Source organism: Pan troglodytes, chromosome 13, assembly GCF_028858775.2.
Source record: "Pan troglodytes isolate AG18354 chromosome 13, NHGRI_mPanTro3-v2.0_pri, whole genome shotgun sequence".
NCBI classification, from domain to species: domain Eukaryota; kingdom Metazoa; phylum Chordata; class Mammalia; order Primates; family Hominidae; genus Pan; species Pan troglodytes.
In genome coordinates, this window is record NC_072411.2 from 143,064,799 (window position 1) to 143,086,324 (window position 21,526).

Below are 21,526 nucleotides of genomic sequence, written 5' to 3' on the forward strand. Positions count from 1 at the left end.
CGCCATTCCCCAGCGTTCTCTCACAGTTCCACACGGTTATCACCGCTCGTCACAGTTCACTCCGCTCCACACACAATTCCCCACACAGGTCCTCCGTCTCCCGCAGTCCCACGCGGTGTCCCATGCCGTTTCCCACACGCTTCCTCTCCCGTTCCCACACACACAGTTCCCCACAGGGGCCCTCAGTTTCCTCGCCTGGCTCCCACTCGGGTTCCCCACACCACTCTCCACAGTTCCCCACTCAGGCCACACGCCTTCTCAGTTCTTCCTGCAGCCCCAGGTGTTCTTAGTCTCTTGGAACTCCTCACACAGGCCACACAGCTCCTCACACACACACACAGCTCCACACACACACACACACACAGCTCCACGCACACACACACACACAGCTCCACACACACACACACACACAGCTCCACGCACACACACACACACACACAGCTCCACACACACACACACACACACAGCTCCACACACACACACAGCTCCACACACACACACACACAGCTCCACACACACACACAGCTCCACACACACACACACACACAGCTCCACACACACACACAGCTACACACACACACACAGCTACAATTCCCCACACAGGTCCTCCGTCTCCCGCAGTCCCACGCGGTGTCCCATGCCGTTTCCCACACGCTTCCTCTCCCGTTCCCACACAGTTCCCCACAGGGGCCCTCAGTTTCCTCGCCTGGCTCCCACTCGGGTTCCCCACACCACTCTCCACAGTTCCCCACTCAGGCCACACGCCTTCTCAGTTCTTCCTGCAGCCCCAGGTGTTCTTAGTCTCTTGGAACTCCTCACACAGGCCACACAGCTCCTCACACACACACACAGCTCCACACACACACACACACACAGCTCCACGCACACACACACACACAGCTCCACACACACACACACACACAGCTCCACGCACACACACACACACACACACAGCTCCACACACACACACACACACACAGCTCCACACACACACACAGCTCCACACACACACACACACAGCTCCACACACACACACAGCTCCACACACACACACACACACAGCTCCACACACACACACAGCTACACACACACACACAGCTACAATTCCCCACACAGGTCCTCCGTCTCCCGCAGTCCCACGCGGTGTCCCATGCCGTTTCCCACACGCTTCCTCTCCCGTTCCCACACAGTTCCCCACAGGGGCCCTCAGTTTCCTCGCCTGGCTCCCACTCGGGTTCCCCACACCACTCTCCACAGTTCCCCACTCAGGCCACACGCCTTCTCAGTTCTTCCTGCAGCCCCAGGTGTTCTTAGTCTCTTGGAACTCCTCACACAGGCCACACAGCTCCTCACACACACACACAGCTCCACACACACACACACACACAGCTCCACGCACACACACACACACAGCTCCACACACACACACACAGCTCCACACACACACACAGCTCCACACACACAGCTCCACACACACACACACAGCTCCACACACACACACACACACAGCTCCACGCACACACACACACACACACAGCTCCACACACACACACACACAGCTCCACGCACACACACACACACACAGCTCCACACACACACACAGCTCCACACACACACAGCTCCACACACACACACACACAGTTCCTCACAGTCCCGCACAATCTGCACAGCGGATCGTTCTCCGCTTCCTCCCCACGCCGCCCACGCCATTCCCCAGCGTTCTCTCACAGTTGCACACGGTTATCACCGCTCGTCACAGTTCACTCCGCTCCACACACAATTCCCCACACAGGTCCTCCGTCTCCCGCAGTCCCACGCGGTGTCCCATGCCGTTTCCCACACGCTTCCTCTCCCGTTCCCACACAGTTCCCCACAGGGGCCCTCAGTTTCCTCGCCTGGCTCCCACTCGGGTTCCCCACACCACTCTCCACAGTTCCCCACTCAGGCCACACGCCTTCTCAGTTCTTCCTGCAGCCCCAGGTGTTCTTAGTCTCTTGGAACTCCTGACACAGGCCACACAGCTCCTCACACACACACACAGCTCCACACACACACACACACACAGCTCCACGCACACACACACACACACAGCTCCACACACACACACACACACAGCTCCACGCACACACACACACACACACAGCTCCACACACACACACACACACACAGCTCCACACACACACACAGCTCCACGCACACACACACACACAGCTCCACACACACACACACACACAGCTCCACGCACACACACACACACACACAGCTCCACACACACACACACACACACAGCTCCACACACACACACAGCTCCACGCACACACACACACACAGCTCCACACACACACACACACACAGCTCCACGCACACACACACACACAGTTCCCCACAGGGGCCCTCAGTTTCCTCGCCTGGCTCCCACTCGGGTTCCCCACACCACTCTCCACAGTTCCCCACTCAGGCCACACGCCTTCTCAGTTCTTCCTGCAGCCCCAGGTGTTCTTAGTCTCTTGGAACTCCTGACACAGGCCACACAGCTCCTCACACACACACACAGCTCCACACACACACACACACACAGCTCCACGCACACACACACACACACAGCTCCACACACACACACACACACAGCTCCACGCACACACACACACACACACAGCTCCACACACACACACACACACACAGCTCCACACACACACACAGCTCCACGCACACACACACACACAGCTCCACACACACACACACACACAGCTCCACGCACACACACACACACACACAGCTCCACACACACACACACACACACAGCTCCACACACACACACAGCTCCACGCACACACACACACACAGCTCCACACACACACACACACACAGCTCCACGCACACACACACACACAGTTCCCCACAGGGGCCCTCAGTTTCCTCGCCTGGCTCCCACTCGGGTTCCCCACTCCACTCTCCACAGTTCCCCACTCAGGCCACACGCCTTCTCAGTTCTTCCTGCAGCCCCAGGTGTTCTTAGTCTCTTGGAACTCCTCACACAGGCCACACAGCTCCTCACACACACACACAGCTCCACACACACACACACACACAGCTCCACACACACACACAGCTCCACACACACACACACAGCTCCACACACACACACACACACAGCTCCACACACACACACAGCTCCACACACACACACACACACAGCTCCACACACACACACAGCTCCACACACACACACACAGCTCCACACACACACACACACACAGCTCCACGCACACACACAGCTCCACACACACACACACACACAGCTCCACACACACACACAGCTCCACACACACACACACACACAGCTCCACACACACACACAGCTCCACACACACAGCTACACACACACACACAGCTCCACACACACACACACACACACAGCTCCACACACACACACACAGCTCCACACACACACACACACAGCTACACACACACACACAGCTCCACGCACACACACACACACACAGTTCCTCACAGTCCCGCACAATCTGCACAGCGGATCGTTCTCCGCTTCCTCCCCACGCCGCCCACGCCATTCCCCAGCGTTCTCTCACAGTTCCACACGGTTATCACCGCTCGTCACAGTTCACTCCGCTCCACACACAATTCCCCACACAGGTCCTCCGTCTCCCGCAGTCCCACGCGGTGTCCCATGCCGTTTCCCACACGCTTCCTCTCCCGTTCCCACACACACAGTTCCCCACAGGGGCCCTCAGTTTCCTCGCCTGGCTCCCACTCGGGTTCCCCACTCCACTCTCCACAGTTCCCCACTCAGGCCACACGCCTTCTCAGTTCTTCCTGCAGCCCCAGGTGTTCTTAGTCTCTTGGAACTCCTCACACAGGCCACACAGCTCCTCACACACACACACAGCTCCACACACACACACACACACAGCTCCACGCACACACACACACACAGCTCCACACACACACACACACAGCTCCACACACACACACACACAGCTCCACACACACACACACACAGCTCCACACACACACACACACAGCTCCACGCACACACACACACACACAGTTCCTCACAGTCCCGCACAATCTGCACAGCGGATCGTTCTCCGCTTCCTCCCCACGCCGCCCACGCCATTCCCCAGCGTTCTCTCACAGTTCCACACGGTTATCACCGCTCGTCACAGTTCACTCCGCTCCACACACAATTCCCCACACAGGTCCTCCGTCTCCCGCAGTCCCACGCGGTGTCCCATGCCGTTTCCCACACGCTTCCTCTCCCGTTCCCACACAGTTCCCCACAGGGGCCCTCAGTTTCCTCGCCTGGCTCCCACTCGGGTTCCCCACTCCACTCTCCACAGTTCCCCACTCAGGCCACACGCCTTCTCAGTTCTTCCTGCAGCCCCAGGTGTTCTTAGTCTCTTGGAACTCCTCACACAGGCCACACAGCTCCTCACAATTCACCCGGTTCTCTGTCCCCACACAGCCACCGCCGAGTTCCCTGTGCGTCTCCCAGTGAGCACCTCGCGGGTCCCCGTGGTGGCGCCCGCCCTGTCTCACGCATTCCCACGCCGGCTCGCTCCGTTCCTGCCGGTCCCTCGAACGCTTTCACGGCTGCCCACGCGGTTCCTCACACAGTCCCCAGCGTCGCCCTAGGCAGCTTCACACGTGGCGCGCTCCGCGGCACCTCCGACTCCACACGCGCCCGCCTCCCCCTCTGGCCCCGTCACGCCTACGGCTGCTCAGAGTCCAGCACGCCTGTCACCCGCTTCCTCTCAGGGCTCCCCAGCCCTCTCCATATCCGAGGGGCTCCTCTGCGCCCCTTTCAGCTCCTCCCAGGGCCCCCACGCCCCCCAGGCCACCCTTTCCCACCTCGGTGTCTCCCAGCGGCCCCTGCCCCAGGCCCTGCCGTGAGGCCGCCCCAGACGCCCTCCGTCCACGCAGACACAGACACCGCACGGGGCCTCCCACACCCGTTTTCTTCCTTCCCGGGATCCACCCCCACGTCCCCCATCTCCCAGCGCACTCACTGCCCGCCCTGCCCCTCACCACATGGCGCCAATGCAGGGCAGACACCGCCACCAGCCTCCCGCACCTGCCCCGGGGCTGAAGGAAGCCGCTTACCTTGTTGGGTCCGGAGTCCTGAAAAGGAAAAGACAGAGAGAGGCTGAGGCCCGGAGCGAAGCTGGCACGGGCTGTGGGGGCGGAAGAGCAGGCGGCCCGGCTCCCTCGCCCTGGCCATGACTCAGGCTCTACCACCCCGTGGTCTCCTCGACAGCAGCTCCCCCAGGCAGGGTCCCTCCAGGGTCGCCCTTCCCGGGCCCAGGACTGGGCTGCCTGCTGCACAGGGCCAACTGTGGCCATAGCCCCACTTTACAGGCGGGGAAACTGAGGGTCCCGGGAGAAACCAGAGCCCCTACCCCTTCTCCAGCATGTGACACTCTGGCCATCTCTGGGCTTTCCCTTGAACCTGGCCACCTCCCAGACACAGGGCCTGGAAACGAGGGTGACAGGGGCAGGATGGGGCCCCGAAGACCCTCTGGGGGTCTGGCTATGGAAGCCGGGCCGGGCCACTCACCATTTCAGCCAGGGCGGAGATGACCTTGCCCAGGGTGGTCAGCGACTTGTTGATGTTGGCCCCCTCCTGCGGGCAGAAAAGACAGTGGGGTTGGGATGCTGGGGACCCGTGGCACCTCCTGCTCTGGAGGGATGCCCTGGGTGGACCTGTGCGGTGTGGAGTGGAGGCCACCACTGCAGCTGCTGATCTCTGGGGCCACTTGGGCATGGGGTGCCCTGGCAGAAAGCCAGCTGGAGCCTCTGGCCAGGAGCATGTCCCCCAGTGTTGCCCTCAGCCCCATGCAAACCCTGATATCATCCCGTGTCCCCCTGAAATGCTTCCGGGGCCCCTGCCCAAGCATCTGGTGCTGAGGCCAGCAGGGGTCGAGGAAACACACTCCTTCCCGACCCCAGCACTGCTTCCCGGATGGTGCCCCAATCTCCCCAGGGAAGACCTGGCCTCTGGGCGCAAGGTCCTTGGGGCCCGAAAGAGGACACCGTCCCGCCAAACCCCTGACCTGTGTGCCCAGCGCTGGTGCCCCGGGCATGGCCCTCGGCTGCTGGCAGCCCAAGACCCCAGCCTATGCCCATCCTCCCTATGCAGGCTCACCCTCAGGGTGGCCCAGGCCCCCGGGTCCCCAACAGAGCCCTCCTGCCACCCACTCTGGAGCAGGCCAAATGTGGACACGGGTCCCCGCATGGCGGCCTGGCCCCTACCTTGAGGCGCGTGCCCTTGGCTCCCGTGGAGTCGGCCCGCTCGCTCCCAGCCAGGTCCACCAGGCTGATTTTGCTCACCTGAAACAGCAGATGCGTCACATGCAGGAAAGGCCACAAGATGCGCGGGGGCATCCCAGGACCCCTGGGCAAGGTCTCCACAGCTGTTGAAGGAGCCCTGGCCAAGCGTCCCCTCTGCAAGGCGCCGCCCCTCCCCAGGCCCAGCTGTCCTGACCCTGCAGTTTCCACCTGCACCTCCGTCCCAGCTCTCCCAAGGCCCTGCCCGAGTGAGTGCCCAGCCACCTCCCCAGGGGAGCACGGGCGCTGCCACCACACGCTGGGTGGTTTTCACACAAGGGCATACTCGCTCCCTACGGCATCCACGAGGTGCGACTGTCACTGTCCCCACTTCCACAGATGGTACTCAGCGTCCGTGGTTGGATTAGAACCCAGCTCCAGGAGGCCCTGGCCCTGCTCAGCCACCACACGGGCCATGGCTGCACCTAGCGAGGTGGGCACCGGCCAGGCTCCCAACAGGGGCACCCGCAGTCTGGGGTGGGAGGCCCTGCACCGGGAGGCCTGGCCCCTCCTGAGCCACAGCTACAGGGCAGGACTTGCCCACGGACACCGCAGGACCCTCTCAGTGCCCACCAGTGAGGGCAGCGGGGCAGGCAGCCGGGCCGACCTCATCCAGCTTCACCCTCGTCTGTCCCCCAACCCACCTCAGCCATCCTGAGCCCCCGCTCACTGTTTCATGGAGTCCCGGTCAGGAGGATGTGCCTGGCGGACCTCCAGCACCATCAGGGACTGAGCAGCCCTCACTCCACCCAGCCCCTTTGCACTCCCCACACGGCTGCCTGGGCGAGCCCCCAACCAGGTGGTGGCTGAGGTGCCCCTGGGCCTGGACAGTTGGGGCATGAGGGCAGGGGACAGAGTAAGAGATGGTCAGGGAGAGGCTGGGTGCCCTCCCGCTGCCCCTCCCGTAAGCCTGGACTGGCTGTCCAGGCAAAAGCCCCAGAAGATGGCCCCCTGGCCTGGTCCATGGAGAATGCCAAGGCATGGGAGAAGGGCCTCTGGTGCAGGGCGGGGGACGTCCACACCTGGTGCCAGTGTAAGTGTGAGGACACTGCCCGCCCTGCACAGGCCAGCATTGGGCCTGACGTCCTTGTGCTACCCCCACTGGCCTGACCTCCACCCCTACCCTGACCACCAGCCACTGCCCTTGGTGGCACTGCCTGTGAGGCCACTCACTCACCTTCTCCGTGGTGATATTGGTCTCTGCGTCATGGCGCTTCTGGGTGAAGATGATGTTGAAGACGGCGTGGGAGCGACTGCTGGTCTCATTCATGTTGGTGGCCGCCACGGTCCTGAGGAGCAGAAAGCCACACACGGTTACCCCTCGTCCTGTGGCCGGGTGCAAGATCGCCAGTGGTGCCAGCCCTCTGAACCAGGTCATCGGCGGGGGGGGGCAGTTCCCCCAGACCCCAAGGGCTGCCCTGCTGGGCCTGGCACTGATGGCGCCTCCTGCCAGGACTCCAGCAGGGCCCACGGCCACCTGCCCACAGTGGCGTCCTCAGCCCCAGCCCTTGCTGGTATATTCAGGGCAGCAGTGACTGCAAAAGCTTTCCACTCCTGGGCACAGAGAAGCCCATGCAGTGCCCAGCTGGGCAGGAGCCCTCCAGGGCCATGATATGGGAGGGGAAGGGGGAAAGGGCTGTCCACTGTCCACCCTACCACGGCCCACACCCGCGGCTCTGGGAAGCCCAAGGAGCCCGCCACACCCCACAGGAGGTGGCATGGGTCTCGGCAGGGTCCTGCAGAACAGGAAGCCCAAGGCTGCTGAGGGTGGCCTGGAGTTGGTCCTGATGCCACCCTGACCTGCCAGGGACCTCAGGGAAGGTTACCAAGACTCAGCACACAGGATGTGGCAGCGCAGGGCCCACCTCCAGCACGGAGTCACAATGACGGCCAGGGTGCGCTGTGGGCCTCATCAGGAACAGCACCCCCACCCACCAGCCCTTGTGGGGCCACCAAAGGGGTGCAGGATGGCGCAGAGTGTGACTCACGACCTCAGGAGCTGAGAGTGACAAGGGCCATCACCTCACCCTCAGGAAGTCCCGGGTGGCAGAGGGGGTCTGTTGCCATGACAACCAGGGCATCCCAGGCAGGAGGCCCAGGGCAGCAGAGTCCAAGGAGCCAGGTTGCTTATGGCTGCAGCACGGTGCAGCCGACCCTCCCCACATGCACCCTGACCCCAGCACACTGGCCCCCACACAGAATGTGGACCCCTGGGACTAGCAGAGCAGCTGCCCCACCGAAGCAGCAGCCACAGATGCTGCCAGCACACCCCGGGCACCTCAGTTGGAGGACGCAGACCCCCATGAAGGAGAAGCCCCATGGAGGTGACAGTGTCCCCTGCACAGGGGGAGCCCTCGGCCTCTCTCGGGCTGGCACAGGCCTAAACGACCTTGGGCTCAGGAGACCACACCTCCACGGGGGCACAGATGGACCCTACCAAAAAGGGCCAGGACCGAGGTGAAGGGGCTTCCTCCGGGGAGAGGCGGCAGGACAGGAGGCCAGGGAGGTCCAGTGAGTCCCTCCACCCACCTGGCCTTGTTCCCTGAGTCCATGAGGTCCTGGATGTCATTGTAGGAGGTGACAGCCAGCTTGGAGAGGTCCTCCACGTAGGGCCCCAGCAGTGGGTGCTCCCTCACGCGAAGGTTGCCCTTGTTCTTGGGGTTCAGGAGGTCACGGACGCGCTCACAGTAAATCTCCATGTAGCTGACCTGCAGGGCAGAGCCAGGCCATCAGGGACCCCTGAGGCGAGGGAGTGGGGCTGCCACTGGGGGGACCCCTGAGTGAGGGGGTAGGGGTCAACATAAGGACCCCTGAGTGAGGAGATGGGGGCCGCCATCAGGACCCCTGAGTGAGGGGGTGGGGGCCACCACCAGGACCCCTGAGGGGATGGGAGCCAGCATCAGGACCCCTGAGTGAAGGGGTGGGGGCTGCCTGCTGGGCCCCTGAATGAGGGGTGGGGGCCGCCATCAGGAACCCTGAGTGAGAGGGTGGGGGCCACCATCAGGAACCCTGAGTGAGAGGGTGGGGGCCAGTATCAGGACCCCTGAGTGAGGGGATGGAGGCCACCATCAGGACCCCTGAGTGAGGGGGTGGGGGCTGCCTGCTGGGCCCCTGAGTGAGCGGGTGGGGGCTGCCTGCTGGACCCCTGAGTGAGGGGGTGGGGGCTGCCTGCTGGGCCCCTGAGTGAGGGGTGGGGGCCGCCATCAGGACCCCTGAGTGAGAGGGTAGGGGCCACCATCAGGAACCCTGAGTGAGAGGGTGGGGGCCACCATCAGGAACCCTGAGTGAGGGGGTGGGGGCTGCCATCAGGACCCCTGAGAGAGAGGGTGGGCGCTGCCTGCTGAGCAGAGGGCTCCCAGTCTGCAGCCCCTGTGTGTATGTTCGAGGCAGGGGTGTCAATGTGGCCTCCCTCACCACGGCCATCCTGGGCTCTAGGACACACACATGCCAGGGCCACCCCAGCCATGGCAGGCATGGCCAGGCCCTGAGCTCTGAGGCACCTGCCCATGCCCTGGCACAGAGCAGCTGCTGGAGAAGCACCTGCCAGGTGGGGATCACCTCATCGCTCTGTGCTTTGGGGGTCTCGGGCCCTGCCCAGGCCCGCCGTCTTGCCTGCCACTTGGATGAGTGAGCGACAAGCTGGGCTTGCAGACCCGTGGTGGGCACTCACTTTGCATCAGAAAAGCACTGCCAGCCACTCCAGATTCCCAGCCCTGCCCCAGAGGCCGACGGCAGGCGGGGAGCCCTACCTCCACCGAGTAGGACATGAAAAGCACTGCCAGCCACACCAGATTCCCAGCCCTGCCCTAGCGGCCGACAGCAGGCAGGAGCCCTACCTCCACAGAGTAGGACATGTTGTCGTTGGTCGTGTCGTTGATCCGAGAGAAGAGGTCCTCGCAGAGCTGCAGGAATGGGAGGACAGTCAGCCGGGGAGGGCTGGGGCTGCTCCCTGGATCCCTGCCCCTTGCGATACTGTGGGCAGCCTGCGCCAGGCGGGATGCCACGCTCTCAGGCCCCTCTTGCACCCTCACCACACACGTCATGGTAAAGGCACTGAGAAAGTCTGTAGCCAAGGAGCCAGTGTCTCCCTCTTAACTCAGGGGTCCCTGGCTGGTGTGGGTCATCTGCCCGTCCCCCTGGCTCTGTCATCCTACAGACATCCCAGCCATCTCCCTTCCCTCAGCAGGCAAAGTACTAGTGACCAGCTCACGTCCAGAGACCTGCCCAGGGGAATGGCTGGGGACTCAGGGTTCCTGCAGCAAATGAGGAGCTGCTGGGTCTGGTGTTTGGTCACCCCTGTCCTGAGCACCTCTCTCTGCCCACACTGCCAGCCCTCACACCCTCAGAGATCAGCTGCCCCAGCCAGGGCTCTCCCAGCTGCTGTGTCTTAGGCACATGATCAAGGTGGACCCTGTCCAAGGCCAGGGCCCTTCCTGCACCTGGGGCCTGGGTCTGCAGCTTCACGGCCACATCTGGCTCTCACCTGCCCCAGCCCCACTCTTGACCCAGCTGGCCTTCCCCTCCTGACTCCCTGCTCTCTGGGGGCTGCTCTCAAGGGTGCCTGGCCCAGAGCTCTCAGCCTCAGCTGGTCCCGCCCCATCTGCCAGGGCTGCCCCCGCCCGCCCCCCGCCTCGTGCCTGTGGGATGATGCCCTGCTGGTCCTTCTCCTGCTTGCCCATCATGGTGTAGGACTTGCCGGCACCCGTCTGCCCGTAGGCGAAGATGCACACGTTGTATCCCTCAAAGGCATGCTGCAGCATCTCCTCGCCGATGTCCCGGTACACCTGCTTCTGCGACGCGTAGTTGATGTCCTCAGGCTGGAGGACGAGGAAGGAATGAAGCTGCAGGAGGCTGGGGGCACCCGAGGCTCAGCCCATCATGTCTGCGGAGCCAGGGGATGCCCAGGGCCTCAGGGTGCCAGGGCAGCACAGCGGGGAGGGATGCCTGCCCCCCATCCTACTCCTGCCTTGTGGGGTAGCTTCCTGGAGGAGAAGCCCTCTGTGTCACAGATGCGGGATGAAGAGCGGCCAGCCAGGCAGGAGGCAGGACGGGTTCCAGCAGAGGGAACAGCATGTGAAAGGCCCAGAGGTGGGACCTCAAAACCAAAGTAAGTTCCATGTGACCGTGACAAGCAGGGGTGACAAGAGCTGAGACTGGGGACAGGGTGCAAAGGCCCAGAGACCCCACAGGCTGGGCTACAGCGCCTGGACACTGTCCTGAGGACAGTGGGGCACTTCAGGCAGGGGGACAGGGTGGTTAGCTGGGGGTCATCCTGGAAGGAGGACGGACTGGATGGGGAAGGCAGAAGCGGGGAGCCCTGGGGCTGTTATGGGGGGCAGGTGCTCAGAGATATAGATATGAGGGGCTTAGATGAGGAGGCTGCATGCCTTCTTCTAGAAGGGTCCGGGAGGTGGCAGGTGGAAGACAGGGCTCAGTGTGGACTGGATCGGGGAGGAGGGAAGGAGAAGAGTCCAGGGGTCTCCTGGGCTCCCATCATGCAGGGCACAGCTTCCAGACAGGCTCAGGGTCAGCTTTGGGCATTCTGACTTTGGGACGTCTGGGGGAAAAGTCACCAGCAGATGGACGGACACACAGCTCTGACCCTGGAAACTACCCACACGGAGCTGAAGGCCCCTCAGTTCCTGCAGCCTCCATCACTGCCTTCGCTGAGGACCCTGCATGGGCCGCTCAGGGTGACCTTCCAGGGGAGCAGGGTGGGGTCCTCGCCCCAGTTAGAGAGGAATGAGCGGCTCAGAGAGGTTGAGGGACCCTGAGGGCCACATGGCCTACGCACTGCTGCCCCCGCCTCCCCCGACCCGGGGTCCCGGCTTACTGAGGTGTGCGACCAGTAGGAGTAGTCAAAGCTGAAGCTTTTGGGCGTCTCCTTGGGCTGTTTGGGGTTAACAATGGCTGTGGGAGGGAACACAGGTGGTTAGCGCTGTGCTGGGAGGGCCCCTGACTAGCTGGCATCTACACTCCAAGGTGGGGAGATGGTCTTAAGAGGCCTCGGGCCCCAGACAAGCCAGGCCCCCAAATTGGAGGGGACCTAGGACCCCACTCCCAGGCAGATGAGCTGTCTCTGCCCCCTCCTTATGGTGGACCCTGCCACCCATGGATGTCCAAGGGTACCACCATACCAGCCTGCAAGGCTCTGTGTCATTCTCCCGCCAAATGCAACTGGCTCCCCTCAAAGGCAGCCACCCGGGGAGGATCCTTCCCACCTGCAAGCTGCAGCCCCTCCATCTCTGGCGTCCACCCTGGGCTCAGAGCCCCTGCCCTGCCCCGCCCCCTGCTCAGGCCTTTATGCTCCGGCTCAGCGTGCACGTGCCCGAGAAGCGCTGGAAGCCTGGGCGTCCATCACGTTTGTGTTACGCCTGTGCGGTTCTTCTAGGCTTGCTACTCCAGACAGAGCTCTATGGGACTGTCTTCTGCCAGAGTCCCTCCTCCCCCTCCCTCCTCCACCCAACTTCAAGCCCAGTCCCAGGCACTCTGGGCTGGCTTCAGGCAGTGCTCAAAGAATATCTGTTCCTCAAACCCAGAACAAATCCATGAACACGTGATGATGCCCCCGCCCACAGCCGGTGCCTGGGGGGGTTTCCCAGGAGCTGTCCCAGTATGAGTGTCCCAGGAGCTCCTCCCACCCACACAGCCTGCAAGTATCTCAGGGACCCAGCACACCCACTGCCACCTTCCATCCTTGCCCCCAGCATTTCCCAGGCCCTGGACAGGCCTGGACCCTGCAGGCTGCATGTCCTCAGTGGCCGGAAGGACAGGACCCGCTGCCCCCTGGAACACTGTCTGAACCCAGAATTGGTGTTGACAGAGGCCTGGAGGCCTGAGGCAGTCCCCTCCCAGGTTCTCACACCCAGGAGGAACACTGGCCATTCCTGGTCAGGGAGCCCCCGGAGACCACCACCATCACATCAGCAAACCTGAAGAACGAAGCCCTCATGGCACCGTCCTATGCTTGGAGATGAAGGCTGGAGATGAGGCTCTGTCTGCCCCGGATTGGTTTTTCTCAGCCAGCGTGGGCTGGGGGCCAGCGGCACAGCCTCCAGGATGCCCGCACCCTCCGTGCCAGCATGCACCCTGGGGACCTGCCACCAGGACCACGGAGAACAAAATGCCCCAGTTACGAGTTAAACTGTGTCCCCCTAATTTCATATTTTGAAGTCTTTACCCCCAGTATCTCAGAACGGGACCTCATTTGGAGATAAAGTTGCTGCAGATGTAGTTAGTTCAGATGAGGTCCTACTCCATGAAGACGGGCCCTAATCTAGTGCTGCCATGTCCTTATAAAAGAGGAGATTTGGAGACAGGGAGGGTGCCATGAGAACATGAGGGCAGAGATCAGGGTGATGACAAGCTAGGAACACCAGAAGCAGCCGGCAAGCCCCAGAAGCTGGAGGGCCTGGACAGGTGCCCCTCATGGCTCAGGAGCAGCCACCTCTGCCACCATCTTGATCTCAGACTTCTGGCCTCCAGAATCACGAGACAGCACACTTCTGTTTGCGGTGCTTCTTTATGGTAGTTCAGGGCACTGAGACCCCCTCTGCCTGTCCACACTCTGCTGCTGCCCCAGGCTCGGTGGTTTTGTGGGCAGGCACCTGGGCTGTGATCTCTGGCCAAGCGTCTTGCTGACAGCACAGGCATCACTGGCAGCCTTGTCGCCAGGGCAGATCCAGTTTCAGGTCCCACCTGCGCCCCCATCCCAGGCCTGAGGATTTCTGGGAAACACCCAGGCACCCCGGGCAGCCAGCAGGAGGGAGCCGGGGACTGACCATCACAGCCCTGTCCTCGGAGGTGAGGACACGTCCGTGCTGTGGCCAGGAGCAGAGGCAGAGAGAAGGCCAAGCTGTCCCGACTTCAGTGCCTGCCGGGACCCAACAGCACCCGTGGCGCCGCCTCCAGAACCCCAGCACGATCAACCAGTGCTGTGGAAACAATTGCAGCGCCTTCCCTAGCACAGCCCGGCTGGGCCTCCCAGCTCTGACACAGAGGCCTGGAGCCCCTTGCTCAAGCCAGCAACACCCACCGTGTCCACCTCATCCCCTCACCCCGCCGCACTCTGGCCCCATCCCCACACCCCTTCCTGCCCCATCCACCCCCTCGCTTCACCCCGCTGCACTCAGGTCGGGTTCCCCGCACAGGCCTGGCCCCATCCCCACACCCCTTCCTGCCCCATCCCCCCCCTCGCCTCACCCGGCTGCACTCAGGTCGGGTTCCCCGCACAGGCCTGGCCCCCATCCCCACACCCCCACTAGCCCTTGCTCCTTGTCCCACCCTTGCCCAGCCCTAGGTGCCAACCTTGCTCAGATGAAGCCCTGGTGCCACACCCCACATGGGCCATGAGCTCCATGAGGTGGGGGCCCTCTGGGACAGGGCACAGATGGTGCCCAAGGAATGCCAGGTAGGTGGGGGACAGAGGGCAGCACAGGTGAGTGGGCGGGAGTGGGGCTCAGTTGCAGCTGTAAATGGCCCATGGGAGAATCCCTCAGGCCTGCTTGTCCTGGGCCCCCACCCCTCCCAGGCCTGTGTTGTGGCTGGGACCCCCATCCCACCCTGGCCCTGCCTACACCCCCATCCCAGGCCCTGCACTGGGGCTGGGACCCCCACCCTACCCTGCCCGCAACCCCACTCCCAGGCCATGTATTGTGTCTGGGAGCCCCACCCCACCCTGGCCCTGCCACCCCTCCCACACCCTGTGCTGTGGCTGGGAACCATCCTCTGTCACTACAGGTGGGCCCCAAGCTCCAGAGAGGGGAGGTCGTCTCCCCAGGTCACACGACGCACAGCCAGACTAGAAGCCAGGGTCCCCGCGACACCTCCCAGCCCTGAGGTCCGCCAGGCCTGTGGAGACAGGCAGCCCCTCCTTCAGCAGCCTGCTTCTCACAGAGACCTCCCCGACTCTGCTGGAGAAAGGGCTTTTTTTGCCAGGGACTGGAATTTTTTCCTTGTGCAGGTTTGAGGAGGGAGGAGGGAGAAACAGGTCCTCCCAGGGCCTGCTGGGCTGGGCTCCTCAGCCAGCCCCTTTAGGGCCCCCATCCCCTCCCGCCCCAGGCTCTGGCCAGGCCCCCAGAGCTGGGCCCCTCCAAGGCCGGCGAGGTGCCCAGTATCAGGCAGCCTTCCCAGGACTCTGCATGGGCCTGCAAAGGACTGGACACTGAGACGACAGAGACAGCGGGGGGAGGGTTGGGGTGAGGAGTGGGGGAAGCTGGAAGAAGGGGGACGGGAAAGGAATGGAATACAGCCGTTTTCTCAGAGTCTCAGCTTTCCTGCGGCCTTGAGCACCAGGTGTGAGGGCCGAGCTGAGCTGGCTCTTCCCAACGGAGCCTGCTGTGGGCCGAGCGTGTCCCCAGATTCATATGCAATGCCCTGACCCCCAACCAGCTGGCATTTGGAGATGGGGCCTTGTGAGGTGATGAAGATGAGACGAAGCCACGAAGTCAGGGACCTCATGGTGGGATGAGTGGCTTTAAAGGAGGGGAAGGGACCCGAGCTCTCTGGGCCAGGCAAGGACACAGCAGGAAGGCAGCAGCTGCAGGCTGGGAAGACAGCCCTCCCACGATCTAGACCTGTGGGCACCTTGATTGGACTTCTGCCTCCAGACTGCGGAGAAGGGAACATATGCTGTTTAAGACTCCCACTCTGCAGCGCACCTGGACCTCCAAGTCTGGCCTCCAGAACAGGGGGAGATATTTCCGTCATTTGAAGCCATTCAGCATGTAGCCCTTTGTAACAGCAGCCCCAGGGACCACACGGGTGCTACTGCTGCCCGTGCAGAGGGGCTTGCCCAGGTCCCCGACTGCTCAGGATTGGGGGAGCCCACAGCGGAGGCTGGGGGCTTGGGTCGCACCCACCCTGGGTCCAGATCCCCATCTGTGGGCAAGGGCAGAGATGAGAGGCCACCCAAACCCTGGGCCTCCTCTGCATGGCCGGAAGAGTGCAGATATGATTGGGGACCTCAGGGAGTATCCAGCACCACCCCTCACTACTGCACAGGTGGGGAAACTGAGGCCCAAAGGGATGCCCTCTAGCCAGTGTCACACAGCGAGTAAGTCATGAGCACAGCCAGGCCCCTCACTCCAGGAACTCACTTCAGCGGCCGCACATGGCTGAGCGTCCGCGTCCCCAGCCAGCCTCCAGCATCTGCAGAATGGCTGGGCAGGCTCAGGGCCCTCACGTCCTCCGGTCTTCAGGGCAGAGAATGTGAGGAGAGAGGAGGAGGACGGAAGCACTCACACTCAACTTCTGCCCCCAGGCCGACCTACACTAGCTCTGCCAGGCCGGACCGAAGTGCACCTAATGGACAGCTCAGCTGGCTCACAAAACTGCTAGGTCTGGTGTGTTCAAATGAAGAGGATTATGCAGGGGATGATTACGGGATAACAGTTAAATTTACTTTCAAATGCTTCCAATTTCTGCCCCACAGCGGAGCTACAAGGCACGCTTTAGAGAGTGGGGCCTCTCCTCATGTTTTGAGACTCCAGGAACAGTCAGCAGCTTCACCGGGCAGGCAGGGCAGGCTGGCCAGGTCACTTCCCCACGACATCCTCTGAGGGGCCCCGCACAGCCCCCGCCATCTTCCGAGGGGCCTGGCACACCAGCCAGGGCAGCCACTCCCGATTCTATTGATCTGAGCTGCAGCTGAGAAGTCACCAGGGACGGTGGCTCCTGTGAGTGCTTCTGGCGGGTGGACATCCACCCGCACCCTCTCATGCCCTGTCTGCAGGTGTCCTCCTGGGGCTTGTTTGGGGGCAGATCAGCCCTCTGGAACACCCTGGCCCCTCAACCTCCAGGAGAAAAGCCCATGACCCCCTTCCTCCGGCAGGCTTCCCTGCGCCAGGCCTAGGGGACATCCTTCTCTCCTGAGCTCCCTCAGCCCTTCACTCAGATTTCTGACGTAGCTTCCAGCACTTTCTTCCAAAACCACCACTGGTTTGCTTTCTCCAAAATGAAAACAGCTTTCCTAGAGATTTTTCCTGATTATTCATTCTTCGGCCACTCTTTTCCCTCCCCCGCACCCTGCTGTCTCCCATGCACGTGCACATCCAGTGCACACAGGACCTGCAGTGAGTGCCCATCTGCCCTTCACCCACACACGGCCTCACTCTTGGGCTCCGTGCTGACCTTTGCCCCCTTCCCCACAACATCGTGTGGCACTTTCTCACGGCTGTAAACACAAACTTTCAGGAGCACTCAGGTCCGCTGCCGGGATAGATTTAACATCCCTCAGCAGCTCCCAGCTGGCGGGCATTTGGGCGGTTGCCCCGGGCTTGGAAAAACAGCACCAAGGTGAACGTTTCAAACGCACACCTTTGACCACTTGCTGGATAACCTTCGTTGCATTTCACGCAAGCAGCCTGGTGAGGTCGGCCTCACACGTCTCATATCCATCACCAGGCCGTCCCCAGCAAGCGGCCTGGGTGCCTGTCCCTGCCACCCTCACAACCTGCCTTTTGCTTGCCGGCGACCTGGGGCCCTGGCTTTCTTGGTGCGTCTTCGGCTACAGTGGGCAGGACACTGATCTCATGTGTTGTCTGGGCTCTGTGGCTCTTCAGTTTCCCGAGGATGAAAGTGACGATGTCTGAAACATTCCAGGTGTCCTGGAGGAAATGCCCTGGCGGGCTCTCCACCCCCACTCTGAGTCCACGGCCCTTTCCTCCTCCTTGGTTTCAGAACTTTGCTGTAACCCCACAGACATTTGATTTAGTTTGGTGATCCCCGGAAGATCGGCATCTCGGAAGAGGTTGGTGTCTTGCATATGTTCATCTTTGAGAAGGGGAGGTTCCTTCAGGACCTACCAGTTGCCCAAAAAAAGTGTAGGGGCTCCTGCGTTTCCCTCCTGACCTCCTGGGCTTGCCTAGACTTCTGCTCAGAGCTTACTGGGGAGCAGAGGCTGCTGGCACACAGGCGAAATCCCAGAACTCCAATGTCTTCAGGGCCAGACGGGATCCAGGCATTTGAAGCAGGGTGTCTCGCTTCAGGTTTCAACCCCACTGGCTAAAGGAAACGTGGCTGCCCACAGATACGGCTCCGGCCTCTGGCTCCTAAGCCCTGGGGTAAAGCTTTGGTTCAGCTTTTGTTCTCCAGGCCAGAGGAGAGGGTAGAGTGAAGCAGGCAAAAACCACTGGGGCATGAGGTCTCGGGTCCAGGCCTGCACTGCTGTCTCTGAACCGGCAGCTCTCTGGGTCTGGGCCGGCGCAGCCTCAGCCAGACCACCTTTCACCAGGTGGGCAGCGCTGCCAGTGTCGAGGTCTTGGCAATGCTGGCTCACCTCCAGGCTGTACCCTCCCGTTTCTGGATCCTATGAGGGGAAATGCATAATGGGGAGGCCGCCTACCCAGTGCCCCTGGAGGCTGAGCCAGGGGGCAGGTCGGAGGCTGCAAGGGTGCCACTCGCCCACCCCGGCCGTCACTTCTGGGACACACATTCCAACCCGCCCACCTGCCTAACCCTGTCATTTAGGGTCTGGCCTGAGGCTGGGCCATTCTCAAGGTTCAGGGGCAGGAGGGTCCCATCTCTGAGGCTTTGTGCTTCCATCCACTCTGCTTCTGGTGGTCTTTGGCTGCTCGACGGGTCTGGTTCTTGTCACTGTGCCAACCATGGAGTTCCCCATGACCCCACATGCAAGACTGAGGTGGCAATTGTGCTGCCGGCACCCAGTGGGGGATGGAAGGGGATTCACAGGGCCCTCCCTGATGTCCTGGGTCACCTTACAATGACACGGCAAAGCCCGTTGGGGCGTGGCACAGGCGTCCTCTGCCCACCCCGGGCCACAGTGCTCACCAGACGTCATGGTTCCCACCCGGAGTCGAAGGTCACACCCAGAGCCATGGTTCGCACCTGAGGTCACATTTCCCACCTGAGGTCACATTTCCAGACTCACAGCTCTGCGCAGCCTGAGGCTTCCCTCTTAAAGGCAAGGGTCCTGCCACCTGAGCACTTTCTCCAACCACAAAAGGCCAGGGCTGCAGTCAGCTAATGCAGCGAGCGTTGTTGGAAAAGCACTGGCCTTCCTGGGCAGGACAACCGGTAGGTGCATTGTGTTCGTCCACGGGCCCCGGCAAGGCCAGGGCCCCGGCCACGGAGGTCACCCACTTACGAACGCAACTTTGTCAGCTTCCCCTCAAACTTCCCCAGTCTCCCACAGTGCATCCTGGGACCACCTCCCAAATAAACTCTTGGTGCTCAAATCCTCATCTCTGGGTCTGCTTCCAGGAACCAACCAGACAAAGCAACTCACCATGAAGAACAGTCAGGATGCAACCCTGAAGTACACTGGGGCCCCACAGCCGCAGCAGCCTCCATACCCTGGAGTTTAGCAGGGTCTCCCCAGCCTGCCCACTGCACCGTGATTAGCCACAGAGCTCCACGGGCTTCTGGAAGGATCATCCCTGGGCCAGCCAGAGGGCCCGAGCAGAGCCCTCACTTCCACAGGACATGACAGAGCCCAGAACACCCCCAGTGACACCTGAATCTCCAGCCCCTGAGCAGGCCTCGGAGACTAAACCTAGGGAGGAAGCTTCCCTGGGACCTGAGTGCCCTCCCCTCGGGACGCCCCCCTCCCCACCTGGTAGATAATAGATGAGGGCATGTCGGATGGGTGCACGGCACCTGCGAATGGGAAGGCTGTCATCGTCCACATCCTGAAGACCAGGTGGCTGTTCATGTCACCACTCAGTGCAGCTGACACCACTTGATCCTGTGATGGCAGCAGCAGTTGCAGCTGCACCAGAGGCCCCAGCACAAACTGCCCCGCTGAGCCCAGCCAGCCACAGAACTGAGAGATGACAACTGGTTCTTGCTCCAAGATACTGATATGGTTTGGATATGTGGGGAAACATATGGGTGTCCTTATAAGAAAGCCAAACCCAGTGATGGGTGTCCTTATAAAAAAGCCACATGAAAGCAGAGCCACAGACACACAGAGGAGAAGGCCACGTGACGACGGAGGCAGAGACTAGAGCAACGCTGCTGCAAGCCAAGGTGGCTGGCAACCACCAGACCCCGGAGAAGGCAGGAAAGGTCCTCCCTAGGAGCTCAGAGAGAGGGAGGCCCTGCTGGCACCTTGACTTTGGACTTCTGGCCTCCACAGCTGTAAGCATAAATCTCTATTCTTATAAGCCCACCACCGTCGGTGGCAGTTTGTTACAGCAGCCCCAGGGCACCCACACGCCACATAGACAAGGAGGTGCTCTTGGGGCCAGGGCCAGGTTGACGGCTGAGCCTGGCCCATAGGCACGGGACCATGGCCCCCAGCAACCCATGGCTGACCCCGGTGCTGTGCAGGCTGATACTCACTGGTGGTGCTTCCAGACATCTGAATGATGCACTTGGAGTCACGGCTCATTTCCCGGGAATTGAAGGGGCGGACCCGCACCGCCACCTTCACCGAAGCCCCGGCCATCTCTGTGGCCTTCGTGGGTCACTCCTCGCAGTAGTGGGAGCCCCAGTGTCGGGGGGACACCTTGGAAAAAAGGGAAACATGAATTAGAAACAATATCTGAGGAGGCAGGACAGGCACTCCGGCTGCAGCTGAAGCCACAGGTCTTCTCCACTCCCCTCCAAAGCCCCTAGTGTGATACATGCATGGGGTGGAATCCACAAGGAGAGGAGGCAGCGCAGATAACTCTAGAAAGCAGGAGCCCAGCGGGACCAGTGGAACCCGGCTTCGCAAGCCTGAGGAAGCTGAAACCCAATAAAAGAAACAGAAACGCAGCGACCTGGGTGTGAACGTGAAGGTAGCCTTCACACCCACGGCAAACCCCCCAAGAAGGGTCTTCCCCTGTGGATGCAGGCCCTGGTGGGCTCCAGACCAGGTCCACGCAGGCCCCAAGAGCCAGTGCTGGCTCCAGATCGACATGTCAAGGACGCTTTAAAACGGAACAGTGTTCTAGAATGCCCCATCACACCCTTCACACCAAGCGCCAGCTGGTAGCCACATCAGCAGTAGTGTGGTCTCTGAATTAGCAAGAAAGAACTTTACTCAGAAATGAGAAGAACAGCACAGACAGCCCTAAGCAATGGGACAAAAGTCAATGTTTTCGGCCCAATGTCCTGCTGGTAATTCACGCAGAAGGTGGAGAGGAACATTCCTGAGCCCCACTGAGGAGAAGCAGCTGACAAGTCACGGGGAATTCGGTACAAGCCAGGACTGGGGGACCAGCCTCGGCCT

General features: G+C 61.6%; 1 protein-coding gene across 20 annotated transcripts in view; it reads right to left on the reverse strand.

Annotated features, from left to right (window-relative positions):
• Positions 1–21,526, reverse strand: part of KIF1A (kinesin family member 1A) — a 121,803-nt gene that overhangs the window by 77,609 nt on the left and 22,668 nt on the right. For 19 of the 20 annotated variants that reach the window (XM_054679681.2, XM_054679676.2, XM_054679678.2 and 16 more), the window contains exons 2-10: positions 20,653–20,818; positions 12,182–12,258; positions 10,986–11,165; positions 10,185–10,250; positions 8,878–9,056; positions 7,526–7,637; positions 6,274–6,351; positions 5,579–5,644; positions 5,125–5,142 (exon numbers count right to left, since the gene is read on the reverse strand). In XM_054679681.2, coding sequence (XP_054535656.1) covers positions 5,125–5,142; positions 5,579–5,644; positions 6,274–6,351; positions 7,526–7,637; positions 8,878–9,056; positions 10,185–10,250; positions 10,986–11,165; positions 12,182–12,258; positions 20,653–20,758 — 882 coding nt within the window. In that variant the 5' untranslated portion in view covers positions 20,759–20,818. Of the gene's footprint in view, positions 1–5,124; positions 5,143–5,578; positions 5,645–6,273; positions 6,352–7,525; positions 7,638–8,877; positions 9,057–10,184; positions 10,251–10,985; positions 11,166–12,181; positions 12,259–20,652; positions 20,819–21,526 lie in introns of those variants that run through there. The other variant, XM_016950902.4, reaches the window with a different exon arrangement.